Here is a 24,050-nt window from a genome sequence, read left to right on the forward strand (position 1 = left end):
GAGCCGTGTAACTTTCCTTCAGTTCCCCAACGAACTGAGAAGCTAGTATTCCCCTTTCATCTGATGCATAATTTTACACTTAAGTTTTGTGTTAGTTACCATTAAACTTAATTATCACTCAATACACATTTATTGAGAATCTGCCATTTTTCACTCTAGGCAATTGGGATAGATTGAATATAATACAGAAAAATGGTTCCTTCTCTCAAGAAGTTTATAATCTAGAGGAAAAAAATAATTAGAGATGTCCATAGTAGGTGTGGACTTCCTGGCGGCTCAGACAGTAAAGCGTCTGTCTGCAATGTGGGAGATCCGGGTTCAAGCCCTGGGTTGGGAAGATCCCCTGGAGAAGGAAATGGCAGTCCACTCCAGTACTATTGCCTGGAAAATCCCATGGACAGAGGAGCCTGGTAGGCTTCAGTCTATGGGGTTGCAAAGAGTCGAACACGACTGAGCGACTTCACTTTCACTTTCATAGTAGGTGAACACAGACTTCTATTAGCTTGCTCCTCTATCAACAAGCAGAGAAGGTAATGGCACCCCACTCCAGTACTCTTGCCTGGAAAATCCCATGGACGGAGGAGCCTGGTGGGCTGCTGTCTATGGGGTCGCACAGAGTTGGACACGAATGAAGTGACTTAGCAGCAGCAGCTACCAACAAGGATGCATGCATGCGTGCTAAGTTGCTTCAGTCGTGTCCGACTCTGTGACCCCATGGACTGTGCCCGCCAGGCTCCTCTGTCCATGGGATTCTCCAGGGAGGAATATCAGAGTGGGTTGCCATGCCCTCCTCATCAACAAGGAGAGGTAGGATATAATTTGTTTTCAGGGTATTGAGTCCAGAAAAATGTGTTTAGTAGCTTGCTAGACTCCAGACAGGTGCGCTGCCAGCGTTCCCCAGTCCCGGCAGTCTGATGACCTCTCAGAAAAGGAAGTGAGCTAACTGAAGAGTGACTTATGCTTTGTGAGTTCATGCTGGTTTGGAGTGATCACTGCTTCCCTTTTCCCCTTTTTATAGATCTCATTCTAATTTGGATAATCTTAAATAACTTTCTCACGTGTTTAGTAGTCATCCATATTTTATTTTTTAAAAGGTTCAGAACCCCCTAGAATCTCTCTGGAGATACTAACATGCTTATTTTAGCATTTTATTCTATGTTCCTATATTGTGCATCCTCTGGGGTTAGATGTATTCACTGAGTTTGGTCGTTTTATTTCCATTTTCTTGGTTGTTTTATCGTATTTGTAGACAAAACCCTAACTTTGTGGCTGGTGAGTAAGAATTCTTATTGGCTTGACTGGAAGCTCAAGTTTGGATTAAATCAGCTTTGACTTAAGTGGGGACGTGTGGCAGGAAGGTGGGCTTTCATTTAAGATGTGGATATGGCTTGTCTCAAGGATATGAAGCTCTCTTTTGCCTGTGACAGAGTCCTGATTCTCTGGATATGTTGTCCATTTTGAAAGACTCTTGCGTAAAAAAAAAAATCTCACGATTCAGCCTAAGGCAACAGAGCTCTGCCTTTGCTAGCTACCTGGCCCCTGGCCAGGACTCTCTTCTTCTTGCCAGCTTCTGCTTATTTTGATTACAAGGCTTTTGCAGAATTCTGCTGGGACAGCTTGTATTTTTGAAGTTCTTTTTCATGAGTCAGGACTTGTGGATTGCTTATTCCATTGTATTTTAGCATCAGTATATCCCAGAAATTTCTCATTATTTGGGTTGACTGTCAATAACTCCCTTCTGAATTTTCTAAAAATTTTTCTAAATATTTACCCTTTTAAAAATATTTCTATTGGTTTTGGGAACAGAGGTAAATGCATGTATTCAACCAGCTCTGGTGGGAAGCCCTGATTTCCTTCTTTGGTGACCAGCAGAGAGTGCTACTGGGAATCACAGCAACCTCTCCCAACGTGTTTCTAGAAGACATCGATTTCTTCGTTCTTAAATTAGGGCGCGCGTGTATCCACGTATCTTGCATCTCTCCCATTCTCTGTAGGTTTTCAAAGATTGCCAGCGGTCCTTTGACACTGACAATTCCTTTTAGTGCCCTGGCAAGTATTTCATGGGGACACTGAAAATAGCTAAATGGTCTTAATACTCCTCACCTATTCAAATGAACTTCAGTTCTGTCTTATATGTGCTTGTTTTATCTTTTCAGGTGTTGGAACTTTTCACCGAAGATCTTCTTATTGATTAGAAAGAAGGCGGCCAGACCGAAGTTGTATAGTTCTACATTTCCCCCCTGCCTATTAAATATTACACCATCACCACTAATAATAAGGAATTGCTTTTGTCCTTATTGTCTCTGACCTTTACTTTTTTCTCAGGGATAAACTCATTTCAAGCTTTGGCACTCCTGGCATTGGTCACAGAGGCCCGGCCATGACTCTAAACTCGTTCTTGATTTTTACCTCTGCCGCCGTCTTGTGTGCCTGTTCTTTTAAAGTCTGAGGGCTTGAAACGACTCCTTGTACCATCTTAGCAGCTCAGGGGCAGTAAAGGTAGAAGGAGAAACTCAAGGCCAGGAAGTAAGAAGTAGGAGTAAATCACTGGTGACGAAATACAGGCAGCGTGAATAATAAATTCTGAAGCGTTTGCTGATAAAATACCATGTATGCAATAACTCCCCTGCTGGGGCGCTGGGTCCCACCCGTCACCTCCGACCTGTGTCGTAATAACTCTGTTCTACTGACGAGAATGAGTCATCTAGACCAAGAGGCTTCACCGTGTACCCCGTGTCTGTCGTGTATGCTATTGCAGTTCAGTTCCTTTCTATTTTGATAACACTCCTTTGAAAGGAAAGAGGGGACTGGTAGCTAGGGGAGAGCGGACTGTATTTTCAGGCCCAGAAGAAGAGATGAGAGAGGGAGGTGAAGTAGTCTGGTGAGAATGGGCTGCAAGTGACCTCCTTCTCGGTTCTTTGCTGTCTATAACTACTCTCTCTACTCCTTGAAACCCTGTCCTTGGCTTCATCAGTAGTACACTCTCTTGATTTTCCTTTTGCCTTTCAGGCCCATCACAGTCCCCTTTGCTGACTCCCCCTTTTTTTTTAATTCATCACAAATGGAAATCCTTTTGAAAAGGCAAAATGCTTTTGATATAGCCAAAATGTCATGTTTTAAATGAAACTTAACTCAGAACATTATTTTTGCCGTGTGAGAATTACTTGCAGATTATTCAAAAGGAACTCAACTGGAAAGGAAACAAAAGCAACCAAAAGTCTGGAAGGGTTAAAAAATGTTCTGAGACTGTCCTTAGCTTGAAAATAAAGGTGATTTCTTAACAAATGGCAGAAATACTCTGTCACTTTGACTCATTCATTTAAAATGTGCTGACAGGAGACCAGATGGTAGAGGAGAATGATGGGGGCTTACCTCCTCCAACCAAAACACTGAAATCACGAGTGCCTGCTGAACAGTCAGTGACATAAAACACTGGAACCTACCAAAGAAATATTCTACATCCACAGACGATGAAGAAGCCGCAACGAGATGGTAGGAGGGGAAGTTTTGTGATATACTCAAATCCTATACCTGCTGGGTGGGCAACCCACAAACTGGAAAATACTATATCATAGAGTTTCTCTCTAAGACTGAGTGCTGAGTCCCATGGTAGGCTCTCAAGCCTGGGGGTCTGACGTTGAGAGGAGGAGGCCCCGGAGCTTTCGGCTTCGAAGGCCAGCGGGGCTCGAGTGCAGGACCTGCAAGGACTAGGGGAAGAGAGACTCCACTCTTGGAGAGTGCCCGGGAGGTTTCACGTGCACTGGGACCCAGGCAAAGCAGTGACTCCACAGGAATCTGGGCCAGACATATTTGTGGGTTGTGGAGGGTCTCCTGGGGAGGCAGGGTCAGCTGCTGCTCAGTGTAGGGGCGAGGACAGAAGTGGCAGAGGCTCCGGGGAATATCCATCAGCGTGAGCTCTCTCAGAGGCCACCATTTTGGCACTGAGGTCTGACCCTACCCAGGAGCCTACAGCTTCCAGTGCTGGGCTGCCTCAGGCAGACAACCAACAGAGTGGGAACACAGACCCACCTCTCAGCAACAGGCTGTCCAAAGTCACCCTGAGTGCACAGCTCCCTCTCCACACACCCACTGACATGGCCATGCCCACAGAGGGACACACCGAGCTCCACCCACCAGCGGGCAGGCATCAGTCTCTCCCACCAGGAAGCCTGCAAAAGCCCCTAGAGCAGCCTAACCCACCAGGAGACAGACACCAGAGCAAGAGCCGTAAGCCTGCAGCCTTAGAAATGGAGACCGCAAACCCAGAAAGTTAGACAAAGAGAGATAATAGAGAAATACATTCCAGAGGAAGGAAAAAGATAAAACCCCTGAAGAAAACCTAAGTGAAGTGGAAATAGGCAGTCTCCCTGGAAATGAACTCAAGAGTAATGATAATAAAGATGATATAAGGTCTCAGGAAACAAATGGAAACATAGACCAAGAAGATACAAAAACTGTTTAACAAGAACTAAAAGATTTAAAGAACAACAGAGATGAACAATACAATAAATAAGAAACACACTAGAAGGAATCAGTAGCAGAATAACTGAGGCAGAAGAACCAAGGTGAGCAGGAAAACAGAATGGTGGAAATCACTATTGCAGAACAGGGTAAAGAGAAAGAATGAAAAGAAATAAGGACAGTTATGAGACCTCTGGGACAACATTAAATGTACCAACATCCACATTATAGGTGTCTCAGAAGGAAAAGAGAAAGGACCCAGGAAACCATTAATATTTGAAGAGATAATTGCCAGTAACTTGCCAAAATGAGCATGGAAATGCTCACTCAAGTTCAGAAAGTGCACAGAGTTCCCTGAAGGGTAAATCCACAGAGGAATGTGCCCAGACACATATTAATCACATTGACAAAAATTAGAGTCAAAAATAAAAATATTAAAACCAACAAGGGAAGAGCAACAAATAGCAAATGAGGGAATCCCCATAAAATTATCAGTTGCTTTTTCAGCAAAACTCTGCAGGCCTGAAGGGAGTGACACAATATATTTAAAGTGATTAAAGGGAAAATCTATAACAAACATTGCCCATCAAGGCTCTCATTCAGATTCAATGGAAAAATCAAAGGTTTTACAGATAAACAAAAGCTAAGAGAATTCAGCACCACTAAACCAGACTTTTACAAAAACTAATGCTTTACAAAAAATGCTAAGGGAATTTATCTAAGTAGAAAAGAAAAGGCACACCTGGATGAAGAAATCATGAATGGGAAAGCTCACTGGTAAAGGCAAAGGTACAGTAAATGTAGAAAATCACCCACACAAATATGGTATCAAAACCAGAAATCATTAGAAAAGGAGAGTATTAGAAACTGCAGGTTATTAGAAATTATTTGAAATTGAGACCAACAAATTATAACGCAATCTTGCTTATATACTACTATATCAAAACCTCATGGTAACTGCAAACCAAAATTCCACAATAGATACCCTCACACACACACACACACAGCAAACCAAACACAGCTCTGAAGATAGTTATCAAAAGAGAAGAGAAGAAAATAGGAAGGGAAGAAAACACACCTGGAAAAACCAATCACAGCAACATCTTTTATAATCCGTCTCCCAGAATAATGGAAATAAAACAAACAAACAAACAAAAAACACACACAAAAACAAATGAGACCCCCTTAAAGTCAAAAGCTTTTGCACAGCAAAGGAAACAGTAAACAAAACAAAAAGACAACCTACAGATTGGGGGAAAACATTTGCAAATGATGTGACTGATAAGGGATTAGACTCCAAAATTTACAAACAGCTTATGACACATAATAGCATCAAAACAAACAACCCACTCAAAAATTGAGCAGAAGACCTGAATAGATATTTCTCTAAAGAGGACAAACAGATGGCCAATAGGCACATGAAAAAATGTTCAAAACCGCTAGTTATTAGAGAAATGCAAATTATAACTACAATGAGATATCACCTCACACCGGTCAGAATGGCTATCATCAAAAAGTCCACAAACAACAAATGCTGGAGAGGGTGTGGAGAGAAGGGAACCCTCCTGCACTGTTGATGGGCATGGAAACTGGTACAGCCACTCTGGAAAACAGTACAGAGGTTCCTTCAACCAAAAATAGAGCTACCACATGACCCTGCAATCCCAGTCCTGGGCATATGGCCAGAAAAATACATGGCCAGAAAATATACATGCACCCCAATGTTCATTGCAGCACTGTTTACAGTAGCCAAGACATGGAGACAACATAAATGTCCACTGACAGATTAATGGATAAAGAAGTGGTGTATATATATAAAATGGAATCTTACTCAGCCATTAAAAACAGAATGAAATAGACTTCTGGTTCAAGATAGTGGAGTAGAAGGTTGTGTGTTCATCTCCTCCTGTGAGAGCACGAAAATCACAATTAGCTGTTGAACAGCCATCAGCAGGGGCTTTCCTGGTAGCTCAGCTGGTAAAGCATCTGCCTGCAATGCCGGAAACCCCGGGTTGATTCCTTGGTTGGGAAGTTCCCCTGGAGAAGGGATAGGCTACCCACTCCAGTATTCTGGAGCTTCCCTGGTGGCTCAGATGGGAAAGAATCCTGCAATGTGGGAGACCCAGGCTCGATCCCTGGATTGGGAAGATTCCATGCAGAAAGGAATAGCTGCCCACTCCAGTATTCTTGGAGCTTCCCTGGTGGCTCAGATGGGAAAGAATCTGCAATGCAACACTGATTTTAAAAACATGCAGTTTAAGATTTATCTAGCAAGTACAACCCGCAGATTGTAAAACTCGATACTTTTCACAACTGCAGAAGTACACATTTGAATGACACAGAAATTCCCAAATTTAAACGCCATTGGTATACATCTTGAGAAACAAATGAAACTTTCAAGAACATAATGCCATTTCTACAAAATTTAAATGTTAATGGCACTTTTGCCTAAGCCAGATTTTAAAAGTTTAAAATCATTTAACCTCAAATGATATGCTTACCTACAGTGAGCTTATTTTGCAGACATCGGCACGTTTTCCACAATGTCAATGTGTTAAAAAATGTGTTACAAAAAAATAAAGGTATAATTCTTATGTTTTCCGTACTTTCATATTTAACCTTCCTTGTTTTCCCTATGCAACCTCAGATGTAATACTCACTCCAGAACATTACTGGTAGTATCAGGGCAGCGTCTTTCTCCTAGTTTCTTGGTGACACTTTTGAACAATTGTTCTTTTCCATCCCTCAGTCACCTGTCCTCAAGTCATGTTGCTCCCAGTTTTCTGTCAACTCTGGCCTTGGGGTAAAGAGGCAAGCACGGAACACCAGGATAAACCGTGTCATTTCTCCTTTCATTGATACACTCGACCTCAATCAACTCTGTCTTTGTTTTCACACCTCACAGTGGAGCTTTGTATGCTTTCTCACCCAATTTGTTGTTGTTCAGTTGCTCAGTCGTGTCTATCTCTTTGCGACCCCATGAATCGCAGCACGCCAGGCCTCCTTGTCCATCACCAACTCCTGGTGCTTACTCAAACTCATGTCCATCGAGTCAGTGATGCCATGCAACCACCTCATCCTCTGTTGTCCCCTTCTCCTCTTGCCTTCAATCTTTACCATTCAGGATCTTTTTCCAATGAGTCAGCTTTTCACACCAGGTGGCCAAAATATTGGAATTTCAGCTTCAGTATCAGTCCTTCCAGTGAACATTCGAGACTGATTTCGTTTAGGATTGACTGGCTTGATCTCCATGCTGTCCAAGGGACTCTCAAGAGTCTTCTCCAACGCCACGGTTCAAAAGCATCAATTCTTCCACGCTCAGCTTTCTTTGTAGTTCGACTCTCACATCCATACCTGACTACTGGAAAAACCATTGCTTTGACGAGACAAACCTTTGTTGACAAAATAATGTCTCGGCTTTTTAATACACTGTCTAGGTTAATCATGGCTTTTCTTCTAAGGAGCAAGTGTCTTTTAATTTCATGGCTGCAGTCATCATCTACACTGATTTTGGAGCCCAAGAAAATAAAGTCTCTCACTGTTTCCTCTCTTTCCCCATTTATTTGCCATGAAGTGATGGGACCAGAGGCCGTGATTTTTGTTTTTTGAATGTTGAGTTTTAAGCCAGCTTTTTCACTGTCCTCTTTCACCTTCATCAAGAGGCTCTTTAGTTCCTCTTTGCTTTCTGCCATTAGGATGGTGTCATCTGCATATCTGATGTTACTGATATTTCAATTTCTCATCCAATAAGGCAACCCAAACTGATACACGAGAGCCCAGAGCAGGCAAGTTTTTTTCCTTTTCCTTCTAGATGATAATTTTGGACTTATGAATTCATGTTAAATGCAATATTCTGTAATGCCTAGTGGTAGAAATTTTAGGCAACTTCAGAGAGTTAAATAAAGTATATGAATTAGGGACATGTCCAAGGTCACACTGCTGGACCAAGTCAGGGCTAGAATCCAAACTCCAGTTATAGTGCTCCTTCCTCTGACTCATAATGCCGTGGGCGTGAAGCCTAACTGAAGAGCAGTAGCCTTGAAATACTCTTGGTTTACTCAGAGGAGTGAGGTAAAATGATACAGCATGTGTCATTTGATTCTTTCTCAGTGTTCAGGACCCTTATCTTAAAATATTTCTTGAAAAACAGCTAACATTGAAGTTGGATGATTCACAATGGTCGTTTACAATATTTTTTTTTTAATGCGCTAGGGATTTTCATAAAAATTTCCACTTTCCTGAAAGGCTTTTATTTCCTCATCTTTCTCTTTCTGCCTACATATATACATGCAAATTCTTCATTTCCTGCTGTCTGTACAGAAACAGGCTCTATTGAAATAGGCAACCTAAGTGGAAAAGGGTCACAGTTACTATAAATCATGACTAGATCAGTGAAGTGAAAGACCAATGGCACAACGTCATTGTTGTTAGTATTGAGAAAACATTAGCAGAAGAAACTGATGTTGGTTTACTGTGAGCTAATAAGAGCAATAACTACTTAAGAGTTTAGGGCTGTAGTTTCATTCACTATTCACTTTTATGATCGTAATGCAACTTAACTTTTTGTTAATGAACTAAGATCATAAATATATGCCCTTGATACAGGATACCCTCCTGCCCAAATTATAGATATTGGGTGAATTTTTGTGGAAAAATAAAGAAAAAGAAGTATAACTATGTAGTCAAGTATTTTTAAAATTCCACCAGTAAAATAAGCCCTTTCCAGCAGAGAAAGGGTATTCACAGTATATAAATATATATACACACATATAAAGAAACTGATAAAGAAACTAGGTTACAGACAAGTTCAAGTCATTTTAGAAAATGACATGATTGTAAACATCCAATGAGTTGTACTTAGATTTTTCCTCTCTTTTCCTCTTGTTCACCATCCAAATTCTTCAGGTAACACTAGCACAGTAACTGAATGTTATTTTGTTATTGGAGCTACAGCATATACAGGGAAACAAAACATTGGAAATCAGAATAATGAAACACAATTCGGGGAAATATTTACTCTAAATACTGCTAAGTATGACTCCCAGAGGCATTTCAATAGAGGTTTTCTTTTTTTTTTTTTAATTTTATTTATTTATTTGGCTGCTCTGGGTCTTAGTTGTAGCATATGGGATCTAGCTCCCTGACCAGGGATTGAACCTGGGCCCCCTGCACTGGGAGCTCAGAGTCCTAGCCACTGGACTACCAGGGAAGTCCCTCAATAGAGGTTTTCCCCAGCATACTTTAAGATATGGCAGACCTCTTATTAAAAATTCCAAGGAAAAAATTTCATTATTTACCTTTGGGGAAAAAAAATCAATTATCATAGAAGCCTTATTGTACAAAAGTTCTTCCATCTCCCATCTTATATGGCATAATTTTCTCCCTTCTGTTTGGAAGCAGAAAGAATCAGGTTATCACCTTTTATAAATATTTAAGATTATCTTTAAAGGAAGAACAATGAAGAGAACACATTCCTGAGCCATATTCAAGACAACTACCTGCCCTTAAAAAACATTAAACTATTTTCTTATTTTAAGTAATAAACTATGGTTTATCATTTGAAATACATGTGTCATATTTTCACTCTGAATGTAAGGTTTATCTCTTACTTCCCTATATTTAATATTGACATTCAAAATAAGACTAACAGTAGATAGCAAAATAATAAATGATTAATCCTATGAAAACTAGAATCATGGCATCCATTTCTGTCACTTCATGGCAAATAGAAGGGGAAAAATTGGAAGCAGTGACAGATTTTATTTTCTTAAGCTCCAGAATCACTGGGGATGGTGACTGCAGCCATGAAATTAAAAGACACTTGCTCCTTGGAAGGAAAGCTATGACAAACCTAGACAATGTATTAAAAAGCAGAGACATCATTTTGTCAACTAAGTTCCGTATAGTCAAAGCTATGGCAGAGACACAGGTTTGATCCCTGGGTCAGGAAGATCTGCTGGAGGAGGAAATGGCAACCCACTCCAGGATCTTTGCCTGGAGAATCCCATGGACAGAAGAGCCTAGGGGGCCACAGTCCACGAGGTTGCAAGGAGTTGGATACAACTGAAGTGACTTAGCAAGCATGCACGTGGTGTTTTCAGTACTCATGTATGGATCGAACCATAAAGAAGGCTGAGAGCCAAAGAATTGATGCCTTTGAACTGTGGTGTTGGAGAAGACTCTTGAGAGTTTCTTGGACTGTAAGGAGATCCAACCAGTCAATCCTAAAGGAACGCAATCCTGAATATTTGTTGAAAGGACTTATGCTGAAGGTGAAGCTGCAATTCTTTGGCCACCTGATGCAAAGATCCTACTCATTGGAAAAGATACTGATGCTGGGAAAGGCTGAAGCCAAAAGAAGAAGCTGGGGGGACAGAGGATGAGATAGTTAAATAGCATCACTGACTCAATGGCCATGAATTGGAGCAAATTCCAGGAGACAATGAAGGACAGAGGAGCCTGGAGTGCTGCAGTCCATGGGGTCACAAAGAGATGGACATAATTTAGTGATTGAACAACAACTAAGCCCTATGAATAGGCATATAGAAGTTATTTATTATTTTTCCCTGTTGTGGTCATTAAGCTTGAGTTTGTTTAGATGTAAAAGCCACAGGCATGGTATCCAGTCCCATCACGTCATGGCAAATAGACGCTTGCTCCTTGGAAGAAAAGCTTTAACAAATCTAGCCAGTGTATTAAAAAGCAGAGACATTACTTTACTGACACAAGTCTGTCTAGTCAAAGCTATGGTTTTTCCAGAAGTCATGTATGGATGTGAGAGTTGGACCATAAAGAAGGCTGAGCACTGAAGAACTGATGCTTTTGAACTGTGGTGTTGGAGAAGACTCTTGAGAGTCCCTTGGACTGCAAGGAAATCAAACCAGTCAATCCTAAAGGAAATCAGAAAATTTCCTTTTCTGCTGGAATTCCATCACCTCCACTAGCTTTGTTCATAAGGTCCACATGACTTCACACTCCAGGATGTCTGGCTCTAGGTGAGTGATCACACCATCATGGTTATCTGGTCATTAAGAGCTTTTTTGTACAGTTCTTCTGTGTATTCTTTCCACTTCTTAATTTCTTCTGCTTCTCTTAGATCCTTGCCATTTCTGTCCTATATCGTGCCCATATTTCCATGAAATACTCCCTTGGTATCTCCAATTTTCTTGACGAGATCACTGTTCTTTTCTCATTCTATAGTTTTCCTCTATTTCTTTGGACTGTTCACTTACGAAGACTTTCTTATCTTTCCTGGTTACTCTCTGGAACTCTGTATTCAGTTGATCATATCTTTCCCTTTGTCCCTTGCCTTTCGCTTCTCTTCTTTTCTCCACTATTTGTAAGGCCTCCTCAGACAACTACTTTGCCTTCTTGAGTGGTATGAGCCACAGTCAGCTCCCGGTCTTGTTTTCACTGGCTGTATAGAGCTTCTCCATCTTTGGCTACAAAGAACATAATCAGTCTGATTTCGGTATTGACCATCTGGTGATGTCCACTTGTACAGTTATCTCTTGTATTGTTGGGAAAGAGTGTTTGCTATGACCAGCATATTCTCTTGACAAATTCCTTTAGCCTTTGCCCAGCTTCAGTTTGTTCTCCGAGGCCAAACTTGCCTGTTACTCGGGGCATCTCTTGACTTCCTAACTTTGTGTTTCAATCCCCTGTGAGGAAAGGCTTTTTTGTTGTTGTTGTTGACCCTGTGTAAACTGTATGTGCCGACTTTTGGTGCAAGCGCTGTTTTCAGTGTGGATGCTTGCCACATATTCCTCAGGGTGCACTGGCCCTTGTTCCCTTGTTCGGGGGTATGGCCAGGGTCATGGTGACCGGTGCTTGCAATGAATGTTGGGCAGGAGCTCTTCTTCGTGGTTGTCACCACCTGCTGGGAGCAGGATCTTTTGCCCAGTTGTTGTAGAAGTTTCAAGCAGTTTTAAGCTGAGCTGTGAGATGGACGGGACGGGAGGGCTCTCTCTGGGAAAGAAGCGACTGCATTTTCTCCCCAAAAGCTGTTTTGCTAGTAAATGCGGTTCTGTGATGCCACCTGCCATTGGGTGTGCATGCCAGCAAAGACCACCATTGCTGGCCTGTCGTCTGTGCCCGCTTCCATGGCGGGGGGTGGGGTGCCGTCATTGGCTTGGAGGTCCCTTAGGCCTGCGTGTGTCCTCACAAAGCCACCGGCATGAAAACCTGCAGAAGCTGGTTCCTGTGCCCCGCTTGGGAATGCTAGTAATTTGGACCAGCCCCGCCTCCAGGTGTTCACACCCATAAAGTCTGCAAAACTTGCTGCACCTGGCACCCTACCCCACCGTGAGCAAGCTGATAATGGCGCTGTTCCGGTGGACCCACACCCCGGCCCTGCCTTCTGTCAACAGCGTGGCTCCTGTAGCAGACCCACACGGCCCCGTGCACACCCCGGGCCCTCAGGCTGGCTGTGCAGCCAGACTGAGTCCCCTCCCCTGGTCTGTCTGCCGAAGCCCAGGTCTCAGAGCTGAGTAGCTGGGCACACCAACAGGTGTGCCTCTGGGGTGGGGAAGTGTGGAGACGCATCAAAGACCGACAGGGCTGGGCTCTTTTCATCCTTCGGTGTATAGGGCAGCTTCTGCACTTGCTCTGAAGCTCCTCTGTCCTGGCAGACCTCCCCGCCAGTGAAGGAAGTTCCCAGGATGAGGCAACATTTTCCCCAGTTCTCTCCCAGGGCAGTAGATCCTGTCTAGATTCCTCTCCCCTTTATCTTACCTGGTTATCTGGGGGTCTCAGTTGTAGCCTAGGTTGTATGAGATTTCCTGCAAACTTTCAGTAGGTCTTCTGCAAGGATTGCTTCACATGTAGATGTATTTTTTATGTATTAATATTTGTGGTAGGAGGTGAGTTGCATACCTCTCTACTCTGCCATCTTGATCCCCTTCTCTGTTTCTTAAAACAAAAGGTCTCAAACATCAGAGATTGACTCTGAGTGATCGGAAAGATCTGAGTGAGTTAGGGACCATGAGTTTGCACATCTCACAAGTTCTGGCTGATTTTCATGCAGCTGCTCTGCAGACCAATCTTCTGGGTAGCACTGCCTTAACATATAGTGCAAAGAGTGCATGAGCATTACCTATTACTACCTAGTTAAAAAATATATTATTATAAAATTTTAGGTCCCTCCTTAGAGTGACTGAATCAATGTCATTTTATTCTATTGTTCACATTCACATATACTACCTATAATTTAGTACTTCAAATTGTTATTTGAATATTATAAAACTTTACATAGTATACATTATAAATAGAAAAATGGTGACACATATGTAGGTCATCTTCAAATGAAATACAATTCAAAAAGTTACAAAATTCCTGCTAAACACTGTTCCTGAAGTCTAGTCTCTTTTTAATAAAGGATGATAAAGGGGATAAAGGATGATAGCACAATTTTAATGTTCTCCTTTACTTAATTAGAAGACTTGATTAAAAAGAACTTCCTATGTGACAAAATGTTAATTTAGTGCTGCCTGTCTGCATACTACCTAAAACAATCTCATTCACTACCAGCTGTATTCGCATTACATCTTGGGAAGTGTGATTTCAAGGAAACCTCTTCCTTCTCTCTTCTCAGCTTTCATTCCAGTGACATTCATTAAGGAGATCTTCAGACAGTGTTTCTGCCAGGCCCTGTGCTATACTGACAGGTCAGACTCAGAATACTCTGTGGCACCTTCCCCTAAACATCACTGCATTATCAGGTATTAGTGTAATGGAAACTGGCTGCTGAGACTGCAACGATTCTATCAGGGGCTAAGAGCTCATTGTAGATTCGTCTTGATCCTCGTCATCACCATCTTTGTCAATATGTTGTTATTATGCAGAAGAAGGCTGCAGAGCTGAAACGGACGGCTGCATCTGTGCTGCGCATATGTAAGCTAGGGAAGAAAGTGGTTGATGTGCACACAGTCATATGCATACAGACTGGAAACCTCGAGTTTTTGGATCTGGGCAGAAAATGAAAAACAAAAAACCAAAAACCAGGGCAAAGTTCACTTTATCAATCCAGGTACCACATCATTAAACTGATATAAAAGTTAATCTGAAACCGTCAAGATTCAATTAAAAAAAAAAAAAACAACAACTGTATAAAGGGGAAAACCTCCAAATAATTTTCTCCCTCATTTCCCAAATTAAATCTTTATCCAAACACTTTAAAAATAAAATATAATAAAAGATAACTCATATACTAGGTTTCTATCTTTCCCTAGTAATGGCCATATTTCTCAGAGACAGTGAAGAGGCACCAGAGGCCCAACTCCAAAATGGAGACTAAAATATCTATTTTAATAAAACATTTAATTGCCTCAGTGACATCTATTGATTTTACTCTTTTTTTTCAAACTGTGGGTCATACTGTACAGCCCAACTTCAAAGTTTGTCCTTTCAAATTTATCTTATATCACACTTTTTGCTGACATTGCTAATACACCTTTTCAGAAAAGGGCTATTATTTCTTATTAGTTTTCACCTTAGTGACATAACCCATTAACCAAAAACAAAAAACTCACACTATATATACCATTGGTTTGAACAAGAAAATGAAAAAAAATAGCTCTAATAATATTATACAGCAATCAAAACTTATGAATTAAGCTTGAATGTGATCTGGAAGGCTTCACATGATGTACTAAGTGCAAAAATCAGGTTGAAGTATGATGTGTTATAACAACGATAATATTAAGAAACAATCCTTCCCCAAAAGAGCATATATTTTAAATATAAGTAGGAAGAAAGCGATAGAATGATACATATTAATCTGTTAATTTTGGTTGTTACCTTGGTTGACAGTTCAGGCTAGAAACAGGAGTACAAACACATGTTGAAGGATTTTTTTTCTTTATATGCTGTACTCCTTTATCTTTGAAACATTTTAAGGAGGTCAATAAATAACATTTAAATGTGTAATGTGGATAACAGAGCTTAATGAACAACTCTGAAGAGGACTGGAACCTGAGACTGTAGGGTAGGAATGCTATACTACCCCTGATTTAAGTCTAAGGGGTACACCTCAAAAAGCCAAGCGTCTCAAACAAGTAATAAATAATCCACAAAGAAAGCATATGTGAAAATGGTTTCCACGAGAAACATGTGGAACCTGAAAACATTGCTTTGTATAATAAACATATAATTATTAATTGAAAAAAGTTTTAATTAACCAAAGAAGACAAAAATTGAACTATGCAGCAAAATACAAACTTTCTATGGTTTTAATTTAAAAAATACTATAATATCATGGAAGGAGACTAATATTTATCTAAAGAAGAAACTGCATTGAAGTTTTAAATACTCATATGAATCTCATAAAAACAACATTATCAAGGCAAAAGAAATATAAAATACTCTTATACACTGACTTCTTTTCTTGGAAAGAGTTATTTTTTATGGCTTTTATTGTGAAAGAAATTTAAAGATGGTGATTGAGAAAGCACAAGTATTTCTGGGTAAGGCTGAAGACCCATTTGCTTATTATCTTTCAACTTTTGTACTATAACTCTGGCAAATTCTTCCCCTTGAATGTCAGTGGTATCCAGTAACTGTCTGACTTTTGAGGTCCTTGTAGGTTTGGTACTAATGAGTTCATAGTCCTCCTTCATTATCAAATCTCTGGACAGGAGGGCGTCTAGAGATTGGTTAAGGCAGGCTTCAGTCATCTGGCTCACAATGTCTTCCCTTTTACTCTGGATCCACTGTTGGGCTATACCAGGCTGAAATCGCCCTGTAGAAAAGCAATGACAGGTAAAGAAGTGGGGACAGATACACAGTTATGAGTAAAATCAGATGAAAAACAAAATAATAAGACATAAAATCTAATTTTTCTGTAATTAAGCTAATATGGAACAGCACTATTTTGAAGGATGCTATTAATTTTCAGGAAAAATTCAGATATTTGGGTTATCTCTTCCCTTCCCCTCCAAGAAAATGCACTGCATTTTTACTCTCTGTAAATTGTGGAGGCAAATGTCACTTTTTTTCATATTTTTTTTTTAAACATAAAGGATACTTGAATATTTGATAAATAAAAATGTATTTACTTTAGTGACATATTAAGTCACACCTTCTCTGAGCACTCCTTCCCTAGACAGATGTTCATGGAATACCACTTAGGCCTGTGTTTACATGTTAACACTCTTCAGGGATTGGCAGTGCTTTCCTACTCACAGTATGTATATACCATAAAACATTAAATAGCATATCTACTGAATATACAGTTGTGAGGTAAATGGCATCATTTACAAAGTATTTCACAGCACATATTTACCTGAGTTTCCCTCAGCTGAGAGAGGATTCACTATTGCTAAAGAGCATGGGGCAGTCCTGTGGTCACAGAACGCTACCTGACGATCCACACAGAAGTCACTGTTCCGACTGTGATTCACTGAACATTGATGGAGCGCAGAGAAATCTTGAGTTTTTGCTATAAAACACAACATCTCCATTAGGGGTAGAATATTCCTATTAGCTAAAATATGAACGTCTGGATCACACAGAGGGTGGTATTTAATGACTTTTAATTTTCATTGTATAAGCTCATTCATAAACCTAACTCACAAGAAAATAGTGTTTAGATCAAAAAGGTTTATGATGAATTTTTTTAAATTTAATTTTATTTTTAAACTTTACATAATTGTATTACTTTTGCCAAATATCAAAATGAATCCACCACAGGTATACATGTGTTCCCCATCCTGAACCCTCCTCCCTCCCCATACCATCCCTCTGGGTTGTCCCAGTGCACTAGCCCCAAGCATCCAGTATCGTGCATCGAACTTGGACTGGCATCTCGTTTCATACATGATATTTTACATGTTTCAATGCCATTCTCCCAAATCTTCCCACCCTCTCCCTCTCCCACAGAGTCCATAAGACTGTTCTATACATCAGTGTCTCTTTTGCTATCTCGTACACTGGGTTATTAAACCATATTTCTGTCTGTGCTTGTCTGTCCTATATAAATTATAAATCATAGAATTTTACTTCTTTATATCATATTTTTTCTTCTGTGTCATCTTCCCCCTTCTGCACTTCAAATGTGTCCTGTGAATTTATATGTCTTTCCACAGTTTCCTTTGGCATTCTTATTAAACATCAACGTCTCAATGGTCACCTCCCTTCCCAAATCCATGAAATTGAATTTTCTGTCTTCACTGAACCTTAAGTCTTACATTTTCAACAGGATATAACCCTCATATATGCTAAGCACCTCAAATTGTAAAAAGTTAAAAAAAATTATTCATCTTAGCTCTAAAACCCATTTCAACTCCTATTTCTGTTAATATCACCAATGTTCTTCCAACTAAACTTGTTCAAAGCTTTATCTTCATCTCTTTTTCTCTATTCCCTCCTACAAGTGAAAAGTTGTAGTCCTATCAGTGTGTCCTCTGTAACATTTCTCACACCATTCTCCGCTTCGTATCCTCTGGAGCAGGTTTCATAATTTCTCATGGAGTACATTAATAGACCAATAGTCTCCTAACCCGGAGAAGGCAATGGCATCCCACTCCAGTACTCTTGCCTGGAAAATCCCATGGACGGAGGAGCCTGGTAGGCTGCAGTCCACTGGGGCGCTAAGAGTCAGACACAACTGAGCGACTTCCCTTTCACTTTTCACTTTCATGCACTGAAGAAGGAAATAGCAACCCAGTCCAGTGTTCTTGCCTGGAGAATCCCAGGGACGGGGGAGCCTAGTGGGCTGCACAGAGCCTATGGGGTTGCACAGAGTTGGACGCGACTGAAGCGACTTAACAGCAGCAGTAGTCTCCTAACTGGGCTCCTCACCTTGAATCTCCTTTCCCTTCCAAAATATCCTATATATTCCAGCCAGGATGAATCTTTCTAAAGCAAAAAAGTTTATCATGTCACACACACCCTTGCTCAAAAATTTGCAATAGTTGCTTCCTACCCAAGCAAATGAGTCCAAATGGCTTAGCCTAGTATTAGAATTCATCCTGATGACTCCACCCTCCTCATCTTTGATGACCTTTCATTCACCGTCTTCGCCAGCTAGACCCAACTACTCACTGTTCTCTGGGTTTTCTTGCTTCTTTGCCTCTATGTAGTTCCTTTTGCCTGGAATGCCCATCCTTTATAACTATAGGTCCAACTTTCAGCCAGAAATAATTTCTTCATGATGACAACATGGTGTAGTAGAGTGACATGAAAATATTTATCAAAAAGACCTGGGTTCAAATCTTGGATTTGCCAGTTACTAACTATGTGATCCAGCAGTCTTGATCTTAAGAATCTGTAAAATGAGGAATATCTCCCTCACAAGGTTGTTGTGAAAGTACTTTGTAAAAATTTACTTTTCCACTATACTACCATAGCTCTACATCCCTATATCTCGTACAGTATATTACTTTTTATCTAATACTGTGGTGACTTAGTGGAGAAGGCAATGGCAACCCACTCCAGTACTCTTGCCTGGAAAATACCATGGACGGAGGAGCCTGGTGGGCTGTAGTCCATGGGGTCCCTAGGAGTTGGACACAACTGAGCGACTTCACTTTCACTTTCATGCATTGGAGAAGGAAATGGCAAGCCACTCCAGTGTTGTTGCCTGGAGAATCCCAGGGACGGAGGAGCCTGGTGGGCTGCCGTCTATGGGGTCGCATAGAGTCGGACACGACTGAAGCGACTTAGCAGCAGCATGGTGACTTAGAAATATTTTTCTTCTTTCTTACAAGATATTTTTAAAAATATCTTTCTGTAGTGTCTAACAGAATGCTTTTTATACTTAAATGTATTTGTTTAACATCCCATTACTATTTTCACATCTTTAGACTGTCACTTTTAAAAAATAAGTTATGAATGCAAACGAAAGACACGTTCCATACGAACCATGACTACCTGCAAGAATATAATCTTGAAAGAAAATTGAAAACTTGTAAGTAATAACTGGCTGAAAAATATACACACCAGATAAAAAGTCCTTGTCTTGAGGAGCTGACAGGGACCTTGAGGTTCCAGGAGAACCACTAGTTTTATGGAGCTGAGAGGATCCACATGACTCCTAAAATAAATAGAAGATAAATTGTTTATGTTAATACAAAATTATTTAAAAAGTTATACAGCTTTAATTTCTAAACAGGTCTTGCTTTTGGCTTATTATAAACAAAGAATCAAGACTAACACAAATTATACTTTACAAAATTAAACACATATATGAAATAACAAAAAGCAAGGTGAACTTGATTTATGAGGTCAATTGGGTGAGTGGGGCAATAGTTAAATACACTAGAAATCATTATTTTTTCAATATTTTGTATATAATCTCACAGACTGTCCAGCTGATGAAAAACTTGAGATCTGTAGCTCTGACTACCTAATATTGATTCAGATCAAATGCCTATTCTCAAGCCTCAGGTTCCTTCAACATGGAGGAGCAGAAATTCATGGAAGAAGTAATACCGAACTTAGCTCCAATCCCAGCTGTGTCATGGAATTACTGCCTAACCTTTGACAAGGCATTTAAATAATCTGGTTCTCAGGTTCTTTCTGTATACCTATCTAAAAATGTGCATGTATGGGCTCAAAGATCCAAGAGACTGTGTTTTATGGTTCATTTTGAAGGTATTATTACATTTCTGAATCTGTAAAGAGAACATATTTTATATGTTGCTAAAAGAAATGATTAATATGAAATAATTCTGAATAAATGCTACCAAAGAAATCTATTTGAATAGCCACATAAATAGCATTTTCCTTTATCCAGTCATTGTAAGAAGTTAAGAACAAGGCAGGTAGTACAGCTTATAGTGGCCAAAGTGTATCAGTGATTTGCCTATGTACTACCCTGGGACACCAGTCTTCACATAAAATGATGACAGGGACAGAATTCAATGCCCCAGAAAGAAGCGAGGACTGTGATTTGATGAGATGAACCAAACTGGAGATTGCCATCCTAAAATCTTAAAACCTCCCTGGACTTGAGCTTCTCATCTATAAAAGAGCAAGACAGACTAAACGATTTTTCATATTCTTCTCACATTTTGAGTTTAATTAGCATAATTTTTTTTTTTTTTACCTCCTGTGGACCAGAATTTACAGGTATGTTCGGAGATAACTCCCTTTTCTTCTTGTCACTTAAGTGAACAGTTCTTGATGCATTCTGTAACTGAAATACATACATACATACATGTGTTTGAATTAGAGGTGATGTATAGAACAGTCTTTTGGACTCTGTGGGGGAGGGCGAGAGTGGGATGATTTGGGAGAATGGCACTGAAACATGGATAATATCATATGTGAAACGAATCGCCAGTCCAGGTTCGAAGCATGATACAGGATGCTCAGGGCTGGTGCACTGGGATGACCCAGAGGGATGGTATGGTGAGGGAGGTGGGAGGGGGGTTCAGGATGGGGAACACATGTACACCCATGGTGGATTCATGTTGATGTATGGCAAAACCAATACAATATTGTAAAGTAATTAGCCTCCAATTAAAATAAATAAATTTATATTAAAAAAAAAAGAATTAGAGGTGATTACAAAGTTATATGCGGAGAAGGCAATGGCACCCCACCCCAGTACTCGTCTGGAAAGTCCCACGGACGGAGGAGCCTGGTGGGCTGCAGTCCATGGGGTCGCTAGGGGTCGGACACGACTGAGCAACTTCACTTTCACTTTTCACTTTCATGCCCTGGGGAAGGAAATGGCAACCCACTCCAGTGTTCTCGCCTGGAGAATCCCAGGGACGGGGGAGCCTGGTGGGCTGCCGTCTATGGGGTCGCACAGAGTCGGACACGACTGAAGCAACTTAGCAGCAGCAGCAGCAGAAAGTTATATGAGTAAAATACAATCTACTTAACATAATTTTATATAGTTATGCAAAATCAATGGAAAGAAAAGCTCAATCAGTTGAGAATATAATACCTAACTTAAAGGTAGAGATAGTGTAGAATAGGGGAAATAACTTTAGAGATATATGCTTTGAATTCTGTCTCATATTAACTGGTTACCTTGAACAAATTCATCTTTTAAAATGGAATGATATTTACATGCAGGGTCATTCCAAAGATTGAGATAATAAAGTACCTAGTTCAAACTAAGTACTTTATATATTTTAATTTGTGTGTACCTCTATCTATCCATAATTATTAAGCATTTACTATATTTTAGGCACCATGATTCTAAGTAATATTATTATTTCTATTTTAATGATAAGAAGTTGAGGGCTGGACTAAGTAAAGGAGGCAGAGTGACCTAACAGAATGACGGGGGCCAAGCAGATCTGATCAGAATGCAGGAACCCTGTCTGATTTGGGGCATGAGACTTAATCTTAGTTTCCTTATCTGTAAACTGGAGATAAGAGTATCTATTTTTGTGGATTACTGCAACAAGGATTAGAAGTAATATATGCAGAGGCCCTAAGATTACTTTCTAAGCATTCGATATATGATATCCATTACTAAGCAGATGATTTATTTAAATGCTATGCCTTTGTACTAAAATCATTTAGTGATTCACTCCTGTCTCTTTAAGCCAGGTTTGGATTAACTGCCATCACTATTGAGTGATTTAAAAACAAACTCATCAGTCTGGTTTTCTTCCTCAAACCAACATAATATCAGCTGCTCTATAGAACTTTAGAAATTGGTGGGATCCATACCCAACACTTCATTATTCACACTTAACAACTGTCTGCTCTGTAACATGTCTAAGAACTTTTAAGAGAAAAAAAATTACTATTCATCTGTGTACATAATCTATCTGACAGTATTTTGCACACAGCAGTCCAATGAAAATTTGTTAAACAGATTTTTATATGAACCTTTTAAATTCATCTTTAGATCCATTTCTGTTATATAAATCTTTTCTGTGCTTTTAAATTTATTAAAATATTTCTGATTATGCATTATCATTAATTACAAACACCATTTTTCATAACTCATCAGTTAATTCAAATTATTTATGAGTCAGACCCTAGAAAGAAATACAATGAAATATGAAGAAAAAACTTTGATTCAGTTTTTACTATTGAAGATATAATAGATGCTATCCATGAAAACATGTATTATAGGAGCCAGTTTCAAAGAAAAAATGAAAAAAATGTATGGAATTCAAACAAAACAACTACCCCAAATGGTGATCTTTATTTTCAGGAATTTCTTTGTGAAAAATCTTATTATCTTATTAAATTTGTATTCCATTCTTGGCCCTGCCATTAGCTAGCTGTGTAGTGTTATGTGACTTACTTCCTTATACCTCAGTTATTTCGTCTATGAAATGGAGATGATATTCTTTCCCTAAGAGTTTTACAGAATTGATACAAAGATTCCAAAAAAATAAAAATGTAACTAAAACAACTCTGAGTGAAAATAATACTGCAACTTAAAAACACTGACTAAAGACAGTAATGTTATTATTATATGATATTCATGTATTTGAAAATACATACTTTAAATTACTTTAAGAAGCGAAAATTTCTCCCCAAAATTAACAGTTTTAAATATAAATCCTAGTATTTAAGTTGGCTGGGGATAAAAAAAGGAACTGAACTGCTTCTCTTCCAGTTCAGTTTCTTGTAATCAAGGTTGTAGGAAAGGTACAAGAAAACAGATCCTTCTATCCATCTTTGCTTGGCAGAAGAGCAGCAAGTTGTAAGGAGAGAAAAGGGAACTGAAAAGACAAAGCAAAAAGAAATATTATCAGAAGTTTGTTTCTACTGAGAAGTGGAGAGACTGGAATGTTCTGGAAAAGACTACCTACTCAGAACCAGGGAAGTAAATGAAAATTTATCAAAATATTAAAACACAGTTCCTCAAAACATTCAGGCACTGATATGCCAACATTTTTTTAAGTTTGAGTGAGGGCAATTGTTTCCTTTATATACTTCCCTTTAAACCAAAATTTTATGGTTATCCTTTATGCACTTCCCTTTTAAACCAAAATTATGTTAACAGATCCACAAACTGCAAGAGGCAAGCAATGTCATTTAGTGATAAATCAATGGTAGATTATGCCTGTCACAGCCCAAGAATTCAGCTAATAAATGACAGTTTTTATTATCATATCCCAAATGCTATTTCGTGAAACCCAGCAAGTGTTAAACTAAGCTGACTTTGTCCCTAAATGACTGTAGTTGCTTTTTAAACAATTTTTAATAACAGCAAGAAAACCCTGCAGTAATAGGTCCCTTCAGTTGTTCTTCTGATTTACAAGAGCCAGAATGAGTAAATGAGACAACCACTCTAGGTAATTCATATCAACTGCTGCTTTGGTCCATGCAACATGGAGTGTCTGAGTGGGAAAACAAAATAAATACACAAATAAGCAATAAAACATTCACATTTTGGTCTCAATTATTAATAAAAATTCTATAGCTTAATTTGGCAATAAACCTCTGAAAAACCCAAGAAACCTGAATAAAGATAAGCACAATCATCCAGGCATCTTTTACTCTGTATGTATCAAAACTTTTGGGAAATAAACATAGATTAAACAACAACAACTGTGGTAATTTAGGGTAAAATTATACACAATTCAGGCACTCATTGCACATTTCAAATTTACATTTGATATACGGGAGGTCTGAAAATGTCTTGGAAATCTGGAGGTGGCTGTTTG

At 39.5% G+C, this 24,050-nt stretch overlaps 1 protein-coding gene across 1 annotated transcript in view; it reads right to left on the reverse strand.

Annotated features, from left to right (window-relative positions):
• Positions 1-14,460: 14,460 nt before the first annotated feature.
• Positions 14,461-24,050, reverse strand: part of RIPK2 (receptor-interacting serine-threonine kinase 2) — a gene marked incomplete at its 5' end in the record, with an annotated part of 40,409 nt that continues 30,819 nt past the window's right edge. The window contains 4 exons of the mRNA XM_010862227.1: positions 14,461-16,198; positions 16,742-16,897; positions 19,399-19,492; positions 20,507-20,596. Coding sequence (XP_010860529.1) covers positions 15,855-16,198; positions 16,742-16,897; positions 19,399-19,492; positions 20,507-20,596 — 684 coding nt within the window. The remainder of the gene's footprint in view (positions 16,199-16,741; positions 16,898-19,398; positions 19,493-20,506; positions 20,597-24,050) is intronic.

Source organism: Bison bison, unplaced genomic scaffold (assembly GCF_000754665.1).
Source record: "Bison bison bison isolate TAMUID 2011002044 unplaced genomic scaffold, Bison_UMD1.0 scf7180017858048, whole genome shotgun sequence".
NCBI lineage: Eukaryota > Metazoa > Chordata > Mammalia > Artiodactyla > Bovidae > Bison > Bison bison.